This window comes from Salvelinus fontinalis, unplaced genomic scaffold, assembly GCF_029448725.1.
Source record: "Salvelinus fontinalis isolate EN_2023a unplaced genomic scaffold, ASM2944872v1 scaffold_0676, whole genome shotgun sequence".
NCBI classification, from domain to species: domain Eukaryota; kingdom Metazoa; phylum Chordata; class Actinopteri; order Salmoniformes; family Salmonidae; genus Salvelinus; species Salvelinus fontinalis.
This window is the reverse complement of record NW_026600885.1, coordinates 73,018-90,760: the sequence shown is the minus strand read 5'-3', so window position 1 is coordinate 90,760 and position 17,743 is coordinate 73,018. Positions and strand designations below refer to the sequence as shown.

Here is a 17,743-nt window from a genome sequence, read left to right as displayed (position 1 = left end):
GTGGTCCTCCCGTAACCTGCTGGTAGCGAAGAACATAGAGACCACCCCCCAGGCAGTGGCTATGGTAGCCACGGAAGCCCTGGGGTGGTACAGAAGGAAGGGGGCCTCGACCCCATACGAAGGGTCCCCCACAACACCCTAGGTCCCGGCGGCCACGGCCTGACAGCGCTGCGGCGCCTAGGGCGATGCGCCTAGGGGAGGGATCTCCTCTGGGCCCCGAAGGATGGGACGGTAGTTTATCCAGAGGAGCAGAATGAGGCGAGTTTGATAAGGACTCACCCCGCACCTGTACAAAGGACCGAAGACAGCTTTTTAACAAAGTGACTTTTTAACATGTTTTCAACGTCTTAAAAATGTTTTACCTTGTTAAATCATTAGTACACATTTTTAAACGGCTTTTACAGATTTGATGTTTTTACTAGAAAAGTACTTTTATTCATGGTTGTTTTTCATTGTTTTAAAACAACATGTACTTTTAACAAATTTAAAAGTAATGTTCAAATGCTGTGTTTTTATGCCTTATTGCCGTTTTTATGTGTATAAATGATGTAAAAATGTATGAGCTGTTTTAAAGGAAATGTGCTAATAAACTTTTTCCAAAAGAAAAAAATCTGTTCTTATCAGTTTAATATCTGATACGTCCCCCATCGGGGGACTACATATTAAATGGATTTTTTGAACAGGGAGTCGGAAATGGGGCTTGCTCCGTCCGCTCCACGCATCGACCCGGTATTGCAGTACCTCCGGGAACGGTGCAACACACACATTCCTCCCGTTGTCAAGGAAAGAAAAAAGCAAGGGGAAAAAAACATCCAAAGTGAAAGTAGGGCGAAGCGCTCTTCGTGGGTTCCCCCGTTTCCCGCCATTTTACTTAAAAAAAAAAAAAAAAAAAAAAAAAAAAACGTTGGTCAGGATAGTGAGTGAGTGTCTGTCTGTCTGTCTGTCTGTCTGTCTGTCTGTCTGTGTCTGTCTGTGTCTGTCTGTGACTTTTTACCCACACACAGCCGTGGAAAAGTAGGCAGAGTGGGTTGGGTGACCGACCACCCACCCACCCACCCACCCGCGAGATCCCAGCCTAGTAGTGCACAGAGTGTGTCTCGGGCCCCGACGTCTGACTTCCACACGACTCTGGTTTCTCTTCATTACGCACAAGCCTTTCGCCTTTTACTAAAGACTTCCGTGGAGAGGAACACTTATGAGTTCAAAGTATTTTTGGAAGGGCTTTGCTTCTGGCAGAGCCCGCTATATCTTGTTTCAAGAGAAATTGACAGAGATGTTGATGACGCCGCCGCCGCCGCAGCAGAGACTTGTTGCTCATGCGTTTGACTAGTCGCTAAGGGCAATTGAGTTCAAGCAAGCCCGACGGACGACTGGCGTATTTGCCGGGCTTTGAACAAATAGTCGTCGTCGTCGCACTAGGCGGCGTAAAGAGCTAGTGACTTCAAGACGCATTGGCGACTTTAAAAAGAAATAAAAAACACCAGCCTGTCTGTCGCCAGGGAAGGGGGGGCTGGGGGGGAGGAGCCACCTTTTGCCAAACCGCCAAAGTCTGCCGAGACCCCCGGGTGCCCGGCGGCTGCCTGTGTCTGTCTGTGACTTTTTACCCACACACAGCCGTGGAAAAGTAGGCAGAGTGGGTTGGGTGACCGACCACCCACCCACCCACCCACCCGCGAGATCCCAGCCTAGTAGTGCACAGAGTGTGTCTCGGGCCCCGACGTCTGACTTCCACACGACTCTGGTTTCTCTTCATTACGCACAAGCCTTTCGCCTTTTACTAAAGACTTCCGTGGAGAGGAACACTTATGAGTTCAAAGTATTTTTGGAAGGGCTTTGCTTCTGGCAGAGCCCGCTATATCTTGTTTCAAGAGAAATTGACAGAGATGTTGATGACGCCGCCGCCGCCGCAGCAGAGACTTGTTGCTCATGCGTTTGACTAGTCGCTAAGGGCAATTGAGTTCAAGCAAGCCCGACGGACGACTGGCGTATTTGCCGGGCTTTGAACAAATAGTCGTCGTCGTCGCACTAGGCGGCGTAAAGAGCTAGTGACTTCAAGACGCATTGGCGACTTTAAAAAGAAATAAAAAACACCAGCCTGTCTGTCGCCAGGGAAGGGGGGGCTGGGGGGGAGGAGCCACCTTTTGCCAAACCGCCAAAGTCTGCCGAGACCCCCGGGTGCCCGGCGGCTGCAGGGTACCATTTGTGGGTTATCGCTTCTCGGCCTTTTGGCTAAAATCAAGTGTGTGGCATGACCGCAGTTTGATCAGCGAAAGGAAAGAGAAGGTGATGGCGACGGGAGACTTTACGTCGGCCCCTGCGGCGCGACTTTTGAACACAATCCGGTTTGTCGGGAAAGAAATGGATGGAATACAATTCGTTATTGGAAGAAGGAGTTTTGCAAAGGAAGTCATTTTTGAATTTTTGGGAGTGACGACGGAACGAATCTACTGCTACAGGGATTTTCCTGCACGGAATGCTTTTGAGGTCACCTTCACGGGGGATTACCTGTGCCAAGAAGCTTGGAACAAGTGCCTGGAACACAAGGACGAAACACCGATCTCCAACTTCAACGTGGAGCCTCTATTTGCAAGTCGGGTAAGGACCATAACAGTCTGCATGCAAAATCCGTATGTGAAAGAGCAGGATATTCGATCCTTCCTAAGTAAATACTGTGATGTTTTGGGGGATGGAACAAAAGAAATGGATTATGATGGTATGTGGAATGGGAAGAGAAAATACGCTGTCCGATTTAGAACACGGGCGGGAGGATTTGAACATCCCCCAGCGTCCTTCTACATTGGCGGTGTAAAGGGGTACCTTTACTTTTATGGACAGCCCAAAACATGTAGAAGATGCGGAGAAGAGGGCCACATTGCAGCGCTGTGCCCGAACACTTTCTGTAGAAACTGCTCGGAGACGGATCATCAGGCAAGGGATTGTAAAAAACCCAAATCGTGCAATCTGTGCGATTCATTTGAGCACATGTTCAAGGACTGCCCTGACAGACACAAAACCTACGCGGAATCACTGCGAAACATCGAGAAGGTAATGGAAGAGATCTCAAGAGACCATGCACCCGCACCTGAGAACCTCCCGAGGCCTCTTCCGGAGGCTTCTCCGGGAATGGTCCCGGGGGATGTGGCGGAGCCCTACGTTTTAGAGAATCCGGTGGCAGGAACTTCGGCTCAACCAGAACAGGTGGCAACAGAGGAGTCGTCACAGGGGATAATAATATCAGATAACCCGGTGGAGAGAATACAGTGGGGTGAAACAGAAGTGAATGAAGAGATGGATTGGAAAGAGGAGAAGAGAACAGCAAAAAGGAAAGTACCAGGGAAGAGGCTGGACAAAGAGGCAAAAAAACAAATAATAGAGACATCCAACAGGTTCCACGTTCTGGAGAACAAGGAGCCGGGAGAGCAAGGAGCTCCAGGTCCTGAGTCGCCCTCAGCGGGAGAGCCTCCACCAGTGCCGGTGGTCGTACCATTTGAGGAGGATAGCGAGGGCAGCAGGGATTTCCAGCTAGAATTCCTGAGTGGCTCTATGGTGGAAAGCTTGACGTCAACAACAATGTTTCGGACCAAGGGGCAAAGGGACGAAACATAAAAGAAAACGATGTTTAACTTCTTGAGAATACAGGGGGTGCTATTTCGCATTAGCATAATTGCCTCTACAGACTAAACTGCCTCTTATTCAATTATTGCTGTTACTATATGCATATAACCATATAGCATTGGATAGAAAACAAGCTGTGGTTTCTAAAACCGTTCCAATTGAGTCTCTGAGTCAAACACAGGTCATTTCACAGCACTTTCCCTGAGCCTGAAAAAGATTGCAAGATGTGTATGCTCGCTTCAAAGCTCTGCCTATATATGGTCACGCCACCTATGACCCGAATGACACTTCCTACTTCTTCCTATGGGTGTTTGGAAGACGTCAGAGGAGAAATTTTTTGTTTATCTTGTACTGACGTGAAATAAGACTTATTTCTTTAGCGTGACCGACAACTTCCGGTTTCTGAGATGCGCGTTTTCAGAGGTGGCATTGTCTTTTGTTATGCTGACGTTATGGATGAAAACTATCTCCGTGTCGAAGTTTGTTTGCTACATGTGACCATATCACCGTAATGTATGTTTTTTCAATATAGTTTAATCAGATTATTAGAATTTTTTCGGGAGTTTTGCCGTGTTCCGTTCTTTGAGTTTTTTAACTTTGGGAATTGACCGTGCCAGTCGACCAGTACCCAGGCTGAATGAAGAGGGGAGGTTGCCATTGTGAATGGATTGAACGACTCATCAGGACTAAGGACACCTTGATCAACATTCTGATGAAAGACCAGCAATAGTAAGACCCAATTTACGATGTTATTTCATATATCTGTCGTGCATGTGAACTGGTCGCGCGCGTCCAGCTGGTTTTGGCTGGCCTGGTTATGCTAATTAGCGATACATTTTGTTTTCGCTATAAAACATTTAAAAAATCTGAAATATTGTTTGGATTCACCAGATGTTGGGCTTTCAATGTCTGTACGCTGTGTATTTTTTCTGAAATGTTTTAAGACAAGTAATTAGTTATATAACGTTGGTCTCTGTAATTGTTCTAGCTGCATCAGCACTATATCAGATTGCAGCTGCAATGTAGAACTGTGATTTATACCTGAAAAATGCACATTTAAAAAAAAAAAACTATGCTATACCATAAATATGTTATCAGACTGTCATCTTATAAATTTGTTTGTTGGTTTGTGGCTATCAATATCTTAGTTTAGCCGAATTGGTGATAGCACCTGATGGAGTAAGAAACTGTTGGAGTAAGAAAATGGTGTCTTTTGCTAACGTGTTTAGCTAATAGATTTACATATTTTGTCTTCCCTGTAAAACATTTAAAAAATCTGAAATGGTGGTTTTATTCACAAGATCTGTGTCTTTCATTGGGTGTCTTGGACTTGTGATTTAATGATATTTAGATGCTACTATTTAATTGTGACGCTATGCTAGCGATGCTAATCAGTGTGTGGGGGGGGGGGGGTGCTCCCGGATCCGGGTTAGGTACTCTGTAGAGGTTAATGTCCTGTCAGTTAACGCCAGGGGATTGAGAGACACTGTCAAGAGGACATCTTTGTTTTTTTCATTTAAGGCACTGGACTTCCAAGTGTGTTTCCTTCAGGAGTGTCACCTGAAGAACGAAGAGGACATCAAAAGGTTCAGCAAGGAATGGAAGGCAGGTGCTTCAGTATGGAGCATAGGTAATGTGCACTCAGATGGGGTAGGGATAATATTTAAAAACACTGAGTTTGTAATTGAGGAGGTAATAAGTGTAATTCCAGGGAGGCTCGTATATATAGATGGCAGGCTGAACAACAACAAGCTGCGCCTAGTAAATGTGTACGCTCCTGCAGTAAAAGGGGAAAGGTTAGATTTCTTCAAGCACTTACCAAATGTTCTGTGCACAAACCGCATGGTGATAATGGGGGGGGATTGTAACACAGACCTAGACGGGGAATATGATTTTACTGCACAATATTTAAAAAATGTTTTGGGTGATTACAACATGGCAGATACATATAGGAGACACAATAAGAAAGGTATAGGGCATACATGGAGAAACTCAAGAGGAGCAAGTAAAAGATTAGATTATCTGTTTGTATCCAAGACCACCCAAAGTTTGAGCTTCTCCATATATCCAAATTGGTTTTCAGATCATGACACAATTGGGGTTTCTTGCGAAATTAAAGGGGTGGAGATAGGAAGAGGATTTTGGAAGTTAAACACGAAGGTGCTAGAAGGCATGGATTTTAGGGCCGAGTTTACGTCCTTTTATAATTCATGGAGGGACATGAAATGGGCATTTAAAAACACAGCTGAATGGTGGGAGGCGGTAAAAATCAAAATAAAGTATTTTTGCCAAATTTATAGCAAAAGGAAAAAACAGGAAGAAAGGCATCTTGATAAAGAACTGCAAGAAGAATTACAGGCCATACATTCTGAAATAAATGAGGGTAAACAGGTGTGGGGGGAGGAATACAGAAACATCCAAAAGAAAATAGAACACAACATTGAAACAAGGGTCAAGAACTTTACGTTTTTGGCCAAAATAACAGAAAAAGAGCAAGATGAAAAATGTTCAAAGTTTTTTTTCCAGAGTATTAAAGAAAAACAAAGAAAGTCTGTAATTACAGAATTAGAAACAGGTAGAGGGAAAGTTACAAAAAAAGAAGATTTAATGGCGCACGCTCAGGAATTCTACCAAGTTTTGTTTAAGAAGGGAGAAGTGGAAAAAGCAAGAATGGAGGAATTATTAAATAGTATAAGCAAAAAACTAAACAATGAAGAAAGGACACATTTAGAAAGGGAGGTATCCAAAAAGGAAATAGAGGAGGCAATGAAATCTCTGAAGGCCGATAAAACACCAGGGAGTGATGGATTACCAAAAGAATTTTATTGTTGTTTCTGGGGTATCCTAGGTGAGGATTTACTGGAGGTGTACAAAGAGATCTTGGTCGAGGGGTTGATGCCGGAATCTATGAGGTCCGGCGTAATAAGCTTAATTTACAAGAAGGGAGGAAAAGAGCTTTTAAAAAATTGGAGGCCCATTACCTTGCTAAATGTGGACAATAAAATTTTGGGGAAAGTAATAACAAATAGGATGAAAGAGGTAATGCCAAGCCTGGTTAATGAGGACCAGACATGCGGGGTTAGGAATAGGTCTGCAACATATAACCTACAGTTAACCAGAGATGTGATCGTTTGGGCCAAGGACAGAAACCTACCTTTGTGTGTGTTGAGTGTCGATCAGGAGAAGGCTTTCGACAGGGTCAGTCATGAGTTCCTGTTCTCAATTCTAGAAAGAATGAATTGTGGCACGACTTTGGTTAAGTGGGTTAAGACAATGTACAATAAGGCATACAGTAGAGTACAAATTAACGGGTTTCTCAGCAAACCAGTACTACAAGAGGGTGGGGTGAGACAGGGGTGCCCATTGTCGCCACTACTGTACGTGTTATTTGCTGAACCGCTAGCAAATTTGATGAGGAATGATACAGGTATAGACGGGGTGCATATCCCAGGGAGTAACGGAGAAAGGGTGAAAATTGCCCAGTATGCAGACGACACCACTTTGTTTTTATGTTCTGACCGAGCGATAGATAGGGCGATTGTACTGTTGAAAACTTATGGAGAAGCAGTGGGGTCAAAAGTTAATTTGGGGAAGTCCTCTATGATGTACTGCGGTGCCTGGGAAGGGAGAGCAGAGGGCAAGGGAGGTATAACTGTCTGCAAAGATGGTCTAAAAATATTAGGGGTGTATTTCTTTCAAGAGGATGGGATAAAGGAAAATTGGGAAGGAAAGATTGAAAAAGTAAAGGTAAAACTCAATATGTGGAAAAGCAGAAGGTTAACGATTAGCGGAAAGATTATGGTAATAAAAACAGATATATTACCAACCTTAATCTACCTGGCACTGGTATTCCCAATCAATGCCAGGAGCAAAATCGTTGTGACAAGGTTGATATTTTCATTTATATGGGGCGGCTCATACGAAAGTGTAAAGAGAGAGATGATGTATGGGAAAGTATCAAAGGGAGGAAGGGACATCCCATGCCTGTCGGTGAAACTGGATTGTCTTTTCCTCAATCAGATGTGTAAAACTGTGTTGAAAGGGACACAACATAAATCCTTTTTTTTTGCGAGGTTGTGGTTCGGGTCGACTTTAAGAGGGATGTTACCTTGGGACAACAGGGTTCCGAATGCAGAGGTAAAACCTAAGTATTACGCACAGGCCATATCATTTCTGAAAATACACATAAAGGAAATTGAAAGAGAGGTCTTATTGGACCATAGGAAAATGTATGAAATTATAAGGGAAAATTGGGAGCAGAGATATGAGGCTGATCTGAAAGTAGTTAATTGGGAGGGGATACAACCAAAATGGATGGATAATGAGTGCAAGGATTTGGGATGGCTGTGTGCTTTAAATAGGTTGGCCGTAAAGGAGAGGATGTATAGGCACAACTGCGCAGTGAACGCAGAGTGCCCCAGGTGTAAAAAATGTGAAACAGTGATGCATGTATTCTGGGAGTGTGTTTTTGCAAGAGATTTCTGGGGAAAGTGTGAGCCTGTTATTAATAAGGTCTGTAACAAGATTGTTTTGAATGGGAAGAATATAGTGTATGGAGAGGAAATTCTAAAACTGCCAAAGGAACAGTTTAGAGCCGTATGGCGTATTATTAGTTTAGGGAAGCTGGTACTGTGGGAAAAAAGGAATGTTTGCATTAAAAAGGAGAAGGACAAAACGGTACCAGCAGATGCCTTCTATTTGTTTGTATGGAAGTTAAGAAATGTGATTGAAATGGAAAAATACGTGTATGGGGAAGAATTTTGTAAGGGAATTTGGGGAAGTGTAAAATTTGTATAACAATGGAAAAGTGTTGATTGAAAAAGAATGTCACAGTAAATTGTAAATTTTTGTAATAAAAAAAAAAAAAAAAATCTGTTCTTATCAGTTTAATATCTGATACGTCCCCCATCGGGGGACTACATATTAAATGGATTTTTTGAACAGGGAGTCGGAAATGGGGCTTGCTCCGTCCGCTCCACGCATCGACCCGGTATTGCAGTACCTCCGGGAACGGTGCAACACACACATTCCTCCCGTTGTCAAGGAAAGAAAAAAGCAAGGGGAAAAAAACATCCAAAGTGAAAGTAGGGCGAAGCGCTCTTCGTGGGTTCCCCCGTTTCCCGCCATTTTACTTAAAAAAAAAAAAAAAAAAAAAAAAAAAACGTTGGTCAGGATAGTGAGTGAGTGTCTGTCTGTCTGTCTGTCTGTCTGTCTGTCTGTCTGTGTCTGTCTGTGTCTGTCTGTGACTTTTTACCCACACACAGCCGTGGAAAAGTAGGCAGAGTGGGTTGGGTGACCGACCACCCACCCACCCACCCACCCGCGAGATCCCAGCCTAGTAGTGCACAGAGTGTGTCTCGGGCCCCGACGTCTGACTTCCACACGACTCTGGTTTCTCTTCATTACGCACAAGCCTTTCGCCTTTTACTAAAGACTTCCGTGGAGAGGAACACTTATGAGTTCAAAGTATTTTTGGAAGGGCTTTGCTTCTGGCAGAGCCCGCTATATCTTGTTTCAAGAGAAATTGACAGAGATGTTGATGACGCCGCCGCCGCCGCAGCAGAGACTTGTTGCTCATGCGTTTGACTAGTCGCTAAGGGCAATTGAGTTCAAGCAAGCCCGACGGACGACTGGCGTATTTGCCGGGCTTTGAACAAATAGTCGTCGTCGTCGCACTAGGCGGCGTAAAGAGCTAGTGACTTCAAGACGCATTGGCGACTTTAAAAAGAAATAAAAAACACCAGCCTGTCTGTCGCCAGGGAAGGGGGGGCTGGGGGGGAGGAGCCACCTTTTGCCAAACCGCCAAAGTCTGCCGAGACCCCCGGGTGCCCGGCGGCTGCAGGGTACCATTTGTGGGTTATCGCTTCTCGGCCTTTTGGCTAAGATCAAGTGTAGTTACCTTGTCAGTGCTGCACTTGATCGGAGAAGCGATCGCAGGCCGGAGGGCGCCCGGGAAATTGTGCTATTTAATTTTGTTAAAATTATTATTTTTGTTGTTTGTCTTAACCTTGTATGTTCTTTTGTCCTGGGTTAGGTGGTGGTTTTGGTGGTGGGCTACAGATGCACCAGCACCTGTAGGGTGAGTTTAAAGGCCCTCTGGTCTTTTTCTTTCTTATTTAATTTCATTTCATTTTCCCCCTTGTTTGTCCTGTTTTGTATCTCTCCACCCCCTTGTATCCTACCCTCCCCCACCTTTAGCTCTTCCTACTGTTTTGAGTTTTGTGTTGTCTGCTAGCCTGAGTGGCTTTCGGGCTTGTGGGCCTGCTAGCATTAGCTTGGCTTGGCCTGCTAGCCCCCTGGCCCTTTTAGGCGCGGCAGGCTTTGTTTGTTGTTTGTTTGACTGTGGTTCCCTTGTTCCCCTTGCCCCCATCCATTTTGTACTTTTAGTTTATCTCCCCAATTGCCTTTTGTTCCAGTCCCTTGTCGTTTTGTGTTGTCAACTGGGGGACATTTGCTGGCTGGCCTGCTAGCTGGTTAGCTTAGCCTGGCCTGCTGGTGAGGCTTGCTAGCTTCCTCGTCCCTCAAGTTTGGCAGGGTTTGTTAGTTAGTGTGCCCCTTGTTGTTTCCCCCCCCTTTTTTTCCCCCCAATAATTTGTTCCCCTCCCCCCTTCCTTTTTGGTTTGTGTGTTCGTTTGGTTTTGTTGTGAGGCCTCGTAGCTTGTGGGCTGCTAGCTGGTAGGCTTAGCCTAGCCTGCTGGTAAGACCTGCTAGCCTCCTGGCCTTGTTTGTTTGGTGTGTGTGGTTCAAATTTGTCTTTCCCTTTTGTGTCCTTCCCTTTACAAAAAATATTATTTAAAAAAAAAACAAAAAAAAACAATCCCCCCCCCCCTTCCTAGTGTTCCTTCCTCCTGTTCACAAGATTAGTTTGGTGCTGTGCTAGATAGGCTGTTGTGTGTCCCGTGGTGCTGGTAGGCCCTGGTTAGCTTAGCCTAGCTGAGCCTGCTAGCATCCTCGGTTGTCTTACACCCCTCCCCCTCTCTCCCAAACCTCTTTCCCAACCCCCTCTCCCTTCCCCCGCTCCCCTCTTCCTTCCCCCTCCCCTTTTTCCCCTTCCCCTCCCCCTACTTTCACTGGTGTTGGGTTATAAAGGGAGTGGGCCTCCATCATGTCAGCAGCACAGGCTGGCATGAGGAGGCACCATGCAGTGCGCCTCCTTCTAAAGGAGAAGGGAGGAAAAATAATGGAGTTATCCCGATTGGATTTCTCCAGAAAATTCCTCCAAAAGGAACTCGGTTTCCATCCCGCGCAGGTAAACTGCATCCTCGCCCTCCCCTATGGGAAGGGCTTCGATGTCAGTTTTGCCAGCGGCAGCTACCTGAGGGACTTCTGGAGGGAACTCCAGAATGCCCAGAACACTCAGGGGTCCCTCACAGCAATGTTTGAGGTGACCAAGCTGACGGACAATAGCATTAAAACTGTTATTGTCCGTATGTACAATGAAACCGTACAGCCGGAGGACGTTGCAGTATGGCTGGGCAGGTACTGCAACGTGAGGGGGCCCCTGGTCCAGGTGAAAGATCCCGATGGGATCTGGACAGGGGCCTGGAGGGTCACTGTCCAGCAGTGGGAGGACCCTGGGGGCTATGGTGGGTTGAAAGCCATCCCATCCACCATAGTCCTCGGAGAGAACAGGGGCCATGTTCACTACCAGGACCAGCCCAAGCTGTGCCGTAAGTGTGGTGAACATGGCCACCTTGCAGAGGCCTGTAAGAAGGTCGTCTGCATGAAGTGCCGGGAGGTGGGCCACCGCTACGAGGAATGCACGAACGGAAGGTCGTGCAACCTCTGTGGCGAGCGGTCCCACCTCATCCGCGGCTGCCCCTACTCCTGGGCCAATAAGGTCAGGGCCGAAAGGAGGGAGGTGGCGGCCGCGGACCGGGCTTCTGAGCGTCAGGTGGTGGTCACCGAGGCAGTTGCCGAGGAGGTGGTTGTGGAGCAGGTGGTGGTGGAGGAGACAGTGGTGGAGGCGGTGGCCGTAGTAGAGGGCGCGGAAGGTGCAGTGGTGGAAGAAGTGGGAGGAGAGGACAAAACCCTCCCCACCCCAATCCCCCTGCCCCAGACTAAGGTGACCCCTGAAGGAGAAAGGGCCGAGAAAGACGGTCCCGGAGAGGTCTTGAGTGAGAGCTCCCCAAGTGGGTCTGACAGTATGGAGACGGTGTCAGAAGGCACGGGAGAGGGAGGGGAGGGTCTGGAGGAACACCCCCCCCCACGAAAAAGAAACGCAGAGGAGCTCTCTGACCCCGAACAGGGTGAAGGGAAAAAGGGAAAGGTGGAGTGGGAGAGCTCCCAGGGGGAGGAAGAACCCAGGACCTTCCCCTCAGACTCCCCCAATCAAATCTCCTTTTTAAGTCCGGTTTTAACCTCCTCTCCCTGCCCCCCCCCCTTACCCCGGAGGGAGAGAGAGAATTCCCTAGAAAAGTAGCCCCCTTTTAACTGTTCAATGCCTTCCTTTCTCTTAGCACTGTTTTTACTCACCCCTTTTATGGCTTTTAAAATCACTACAATAAATGTGAGGAGCGTGAAAACAGCAGCCAGAGCACAGTCGGTTTTATCCTTTTTAGAAAGGTTTAACTCTGATGTGTTTTTACTACAGGAGTGTGGTCTACCCTTTTTATCCTCTTACAGTAAATGGGAGGATAAGTGGCAGCACGGGCCCTCCATTTGGAGTGGTTCCAATTTTAACAAAAATGACGGTGTTGCCATTTTAATCAAGACCCCACAGGTGGTGGTGAGGGGGAGCACGGTGGTGGTAGGCGGACGCGCTCTTTTAGCCAATTTTACCTTTATGGGGAGGGATTTTAATGTGCTAAATGTGTATGGTTTTAATGACAAACATGACCGGTGCGCACTTTTAGAAGACCTGCAGTCCCACCTGCTAGGGAGGGATCCTCTAGTGGTGGGCGGGGATTTTAATTGTGTTTTAAGTAGAGCAGACAGGAGAGGGGCAGGAGAGGATTTTAAGGTAGACAGATCAAGTGTTTTATTGCAAGGGCTGTGTAGGGATTTTAAACTGACTGACTGTTTTAAAACCCTGCATCCAAGAGAGGAGGGCTTCACCTGGACCAGTGGTGACGGCACCAGAGCCTCTCGCATCGATTATCTGTTTACCCGGGACTGTCCCCCAACTGATGCTAGAATAACCCCTGCTTTCTTCTCAGATCACGTAATGCTGACGTGCACCCTTTCACTAACCTCGGGTGTGACTGTGGGAAGAGGGCCCTGGAAATTGAACTGCTCCCTTTTAGAAGATGATAGAGTAGTTAGTCAGTACCGGGAGCAGTTCAGCCAGTGGCAGACGCTACAGGACCTTTTTGACACACGAGCACAGTGGTGGGAAATGGTGAAGGGAAGGACGAGGACCTTCTTTAGAGAGATAGGAAAGAAAAAAAGCAGAGAAAAAGATAGACGCATGGTGGGACTGCAAAAGCGACTGGAAAGGTATTTTAATTTATGCCAACAGGGCCTTGATTTTAACCATGAAATTAAAGAAGTAAAGAAGGAGATGGCATTTTTAGCAGACCAAAAAAGTAAGGGGGTTATTTTAAGAAGTAAAGAAAGGGAATTAGAAGAGGGGGAGAAGTGCACTAGGTACTTTTTTAAGAAAATAGTTAGCAAGGGTAGGACAATGACGGGTTTAAAAGATAAAGATGGGGTTTTAAAAACAGATACAGAGGGAATAAAAGAAGTAGTCGAAGATTTTTATGGGGAACTGTTTGGGGTAAAAGAGGTATGTGAAGAGACGATGGGGGACATTTTAACCTACATCGACAAGACCCTACCCAACACAGACGACCTGACAAAAGACCTGACGAGGACAGAAATCGACAAAGGACTGAAGCATTTTAAGAGGGGTAAATCACCGGGGGAGGACGGCCTCCCTTTGGAGTTTTATCTGACCTTTTGGGATGTTTTAGCCGACGAACTTCTGACTGTTTTTACTGACTTTGAACACCTGGACAGACTACCTGACAGTTTTAGAGTGGGGATCGTGACTCTTTTATATAAGAAAAATGACAGGACTGACCTGAAGAACTGGAGACCGATCACCCTTTTAACCTCTACAGAGTACCTAACCCGGATCCGGGAGCACCCCCCCCCCCCCACAAACTGATTAGCATCGCTAGCATAGCGTCACAATTAAATAGTAGCATCTAAATATCATTAAATCACAAGTCCAAGACACCCAATGAAAGACACAGATCTTGTGAATAAAACCACCATTTCAGATTTTTTAAATGTTTTACAGGGAAGACAAAATATGTAAATCTATTAGCTAAACACGTTAGCAAAAGACACCATTTTCTTACTCCAACAGTTTCTTACTCCATCAGGTGCTATCACCAATTCGGCTAAACTAAGATATTGATAGCCACAAACCAACAAACAAATTTATAAGATGACAGTCTGATAACATATTTATGGTATAGCATAGTTTTTTTTTTTTAAATGTGCATTTTTCAGGTATAAATCACAGTTCTACATTGCAGCTGCAATCTGATATAGTGCTGATGCAGCTAGAACAATTACAGAGACCAACGTTATATAACTAATTACTTGTCTTAAAACATTTCAGAAAAAATACACAGCGTACAGACATTGAAAGCCCAACATCTGGTGAATCCAAACAATATTTCAGATTTTTTAAATGTTTTATAGCGAAAACAAAATGTATCGCTAATTAGCATAACAAGGCCAGCCAAAACCAGCTGGACGCGCGCGACCAGTTCACATGCACGACAGATATATGAAATAACATCGTAAATTGGGTCTTACTATTGCTGGTCTTTCATCAGAATGTTGATCAAGGTGTCCTTAGTCCTGATGAGTCGTTCAATCCATTCACAATGGCAACCTCCCCTCTTCATTCAGCCTGGGTACTGGTCGACTGGCACGGTCAATTCCCAAAGTTAAAAAACTCAAAGAACGGAACACGGCAAAACTCCCGAAAAAATTCTAATAATCTGATTAAACTATATTGAAAAAACATACATTACGGTGATATGGTCACATGTAGCAAACAAACTTCGACACGGAGATAGTTTTCATCCATAACGTCAGCATAACAAAAGACAATGCCACCTCTGAAAACGCGCATCTCAGAAACCGGAAGTTGTCGGTCACGCTAAAGAAATAAGTCTTATTTCACGTCAGTACAAGATAAACAAAAAATTTCTCCTCTGACGTCTTCCAAACACCCATAGGAAGAAGTAGGAAGTGTCATTCGGGTCATAGGTGGCGTGACCATATATAGGCAGAGCTTTGAAGCGAGCATACACATCTTGCAATCTTTTTCAGGCTCAGGGAAAGTGCTGTGAAATGACCTGTGTTTGACTCAGAGACTCAATTGGAACGGTTTTAGAAACCATAGATTGTTTTCTATCCAATGCTATATGGTTATATGCATATAGTAACAGCAATAATTGAATAAGAGGCAGTTTAGTCTGTAGAGGCAATTATGCTAATGCGAAATAGCACCCCCTGTATTCTCAAGAAGTTAAACTTTGACTGTAAACTTTTTACTAAGGTTTTAACACTCAGAATGTCTTCTGTTTTAGGGGAGGTGATCCACCCGGACCAAACCTGTGCCGTGCCCGGAAGGAAGATCACGGACAGCCTGATACTGATCCGAGATGCCATCTGTTATGCGAGAGACAGAAACATGCGGCTTGTAGTCCTAAATTTAGATTTTGAAAAAGCCTTTGATCGGGTCTCGCACCAGTACCTCTTTAAGGTACTGCAAAAAATGGGTTTCCCGGACAGGTTTTTAGCTTGGGTGGGACTGCTGTACGGGGACATTACCAGCAAAATCCTCGTAAATGGGCATCTGTCAAAAGCGGTGGGAGTACACTGCGGCGTCCGTCAGGGCTGTCCATTATCTCCCCTTCTGTTCGTGGCCTGCATTGAACCACTGGCACAGGTCTTGAGAAGGGACCAACGGATCAGTGGGGTGGGGATCCCGGGGAGTGGGGGGATGACCGCCAAGTGCGTTTTTTACATGGACGACGTCAACATTTTATGCACCGACCTTTTATCCGTCGACAGGACCCTGGACAGGACCGACTGGTACGGACGAGCCTCTGGGGCGAGACTGAACAGAGACAAGACCGAGGCCCAATTTTTTGGACCATGGGCAGACCCAGACTTGACCAGACTACCACTGACGGTCAAAACGACGGACATAAGGGTATTGGGGGTAAAGTTTGACCGGGAGGGAGGAGGGAGCGGCAATTGGAATGGGATCCTGGGGACAGTAAGACAGAGACTGGGTTTTTGGGGACTACGACAGCTGACTTTTGAGGGCAAGGTTTTAATCATTAAAGCTGTGATTTTACCTGTGCTTTTATTAATCAGTTCTGTTTTTATCCCCCCACGAAGGAGTCTTTTAGCCCTGGAGCGGATGCTTTTCTACTTCCTGTGGGGAAGCAAGTGGGAGAGGCTGAGGAGGGAGGTGGTCAAGAGGCCCAGGTCCAAGGGGGGGAAAGGCTTGCCTGACCTCTACTTGTTCCTGGGCAGCCGCTACACAGCGTTACATCTCACTCTTGCCACCTCCCCGGCCAACAACAAGACCCAGGCCCTCGCACGGTTCTGGCTGGGATCTTACCTCAGGACCCTGAGGCTGATCCCAGTCGACCTGCGAGCCCCAGTCTCTTTCCTGCTCCCCACTCACTACGCCCAGCTCCAGAAATTTTTAAGACATTTTAAACTGGAAAAAGAAGCAGTCACGGTTTTAACTAAACACCGCTCTCTTCTCTCTCTTGTGCAGGATCGGGAACCAGTGTGTCCAGTACGCGGGCTTGCTATAGGCGAGCCCACAACGGTTTGGCGTAATGTGGCCCATCCTGCTCTCCTGAATCGGCACCGGGACCTGTCCTGGATGGTCGCCCACGAGATCCTCCCGGTCAGGGCCGTTATGCACTCACGGGGCATGGCGAGGACACCCGCGTGCCCCCGACCAGGCTGCGGCCTGGAGGAGTCGGTGAGGCACCTGCTCTGTGAGTGCAGAGCCGCCAGGGACCTGTGGAAGGAAGCAGGCCCCCTGATCACCCCGTGTCTGCCAGCAGGGGAGGACCTAACGCCTCAGCTCGTGCTGTACGGGGTGGGCCGAAGGCCTATTCCATCGAAGGCCTTCACCAAGCTCTGGCCCACCCTCACGTGCCTGAAGGACGCCCTGTGGTCCTCCCGTAATCTGCTGGTAGCAAAAGGCGTAGAGACCACCCCCCAGGCAGTGGCCATGATAGCCACGGAAGCCCTGGGGTGGTACAGAAGGAGGGGGGCCTCGACCCCAGGTGAAGGGTCCCCCACAACACCCTAGGTCCCGGCGGCCACGGCCTGACAGCGCTGCGGCGCCTAGGGCGATGCGCCTAGGGGAGGGATCTCCTCTGGGCCCCGACGGATGGGACGGTAGTTTATCCAGAGGAGCAGAATGAGGCGAGGTTGATAAGGACTCACCCCGCACCTGTACAAGGGACCGAAGACAGCTCTTTAACAAAGTGACTTTTTAACATGTTTTCTTCATGTCTTAAAAATGTTTTACTTTTTTTAAATCATTCGTACACATTTTAAATGGCTTTTACAGATTTGATGTTTTTACTAGAAAAGTACTTTTACTCATGGTTGTTTTTCATTGTTTTAAAACAACATGTACTTTTTACCCAATTTAAATGTAATGTTCAAATAATGTGTTTTATGCCTTATTGCTGTTTTTATGTGTATAAATGATGTAAAAAATGTATGAGCTGTTTTTAAAGGAAATGTGTTAATAAAACTTTTCCAAAAGAAAAAAAATCTGTTCTTATCAGTTTAATATCTGATACGTCCCCCATCGGGGGACTACATATTAAATGGATTTTTTGAACAGGGAGTCGGAAATGGGGCTTGCTCCGTCCGCTCCACGCATCGACCCGGTATTGCAGTACCTCCGGGAACGGTGCAACACACACATTCCTCCCGTTGTCAAGGAAAGAAAAAAGCAAGGGGAAAAAAACATCCAAAGTGAAAGTAGGGCGAAGCGCTCTTCGTGGGTTCCCCCGTTTCCCGCCATTTTACTTAAAAAAAAAAAAAAAAAAAAAAAAAAAAACGTTGGTCAGGATAGTGAGTGAGTGTCTGTCTGTCTGTCTGTCTGTCTGTC

At 46.4% G+C, this 17,743-nt stretch overlaps 1 protein-coding gene, 4 non-coding genes and 3 pseudogenes across 5 annotated transcripts; all 8 read left to right on the top strand.

The window, feature by feature from the left end:
• Positions 1 to 587: 587 nt before the first annotated feature.
• Positions 588 to 763, top strand: LOC129846992 (U2 spliceosomal RNA; annotated as a pseudogene).
• Positions 764 to 1,123: 360 nt separating this feature from the next.
• Positions 1,124 to 1,240, top strand: LOC129847030 (U5 spliceosomal RNA). Its single transcript, XR_008758364.1, has one exon. It is a non-coding gene; the product is annotated as a U5 spliceosomal RNA (small nuclear RNA).
• Positions 1,241 to 1,733: 493 nt separating this feature from the next.
• Positions 1,734 to 1,850, top strand: LOC129847029 (U5 spliceosomal RNA). The gene has a single exon (XR_008758363.1). It is a non-coding gene; the product is annotated as a U5 spliceosomal RNA (small nuclear RNA).
• Positions 1,851 to 8,454: 6,604 nt separating this feature from the next.
• Positions 8,455 to 8,639, top strand: LOC129846994 (U2 spliceosomal RNA). The gene has a single exon (XR_008758337.1). It is a non-coding gene; the product is annotated as a U2 spliceosomal RNA (small nuclear RNA).
• Positions 8,640 to 8,998: 359 nt separating this feature from the next.
• On the top strand, positions 8,999 to 9,115 carry LOC129847028 (U5 spliceosomal RNA). Its single transcript, XR_008758362.1, has one exon. It is a non-coding gene; the product is annotated as a U5 spliceosomal RNA (small nuclear RNA).
• A 359-nt stretch (positions 9,116 to 9,474) lies between these two features.
• LOC129847001 (U2 spliceosomal RNA) lies at positions 9,475 to 9,627 on the top strand (annotated as a pseudogene).
• Positions 9,628 to 10,720: 1,093 nt separating this feature from the next.
• On the top strand, positions 10,721 to 17,122 carry LOC129846978 (uncharacterized). The gene is made up of 2 exons (XM_055914797.1): positions 10,721 to 11,968; positions 15,110 to 17,122. The coding sequence occupies exons 1-2, from the start codon at positions 10,721 to 10,723 to the stop codon at positions 16,925 to 16,927; spliced, it is 3,066 nt and encodes a 1,021-aa protein (XP_055770772.1). The 3' UTR covers positions 16,928 to 17,122.
• A 254-nt stretch (positions 17,123 to 17,376) lies between these two features.
• On the top strand, positions 17,377 to 17,553 carry LOC129846988 (U2 spliceosomal RNA; annotated as a pseudogene).
• Positions 17,554 to 17,743: the final 190 nt, after the last annotated feature.

Coding starts and splice junctions, on each gene's coding strand:
- LOC129846978 (XM_055914797.1), top strand. CDS start 10,721: ATGTCAGCAGCACAGGCTGGCATGAGGAGGCACCATGCAGTGCGCCTC. Junction 11,969..15,109: donor AAATCTCCTTTTTAAGTCCG/GTTTTAACCTCC, acceptor ATTCTCAAGAAG/TTAAACTTTGACTGTAAACT.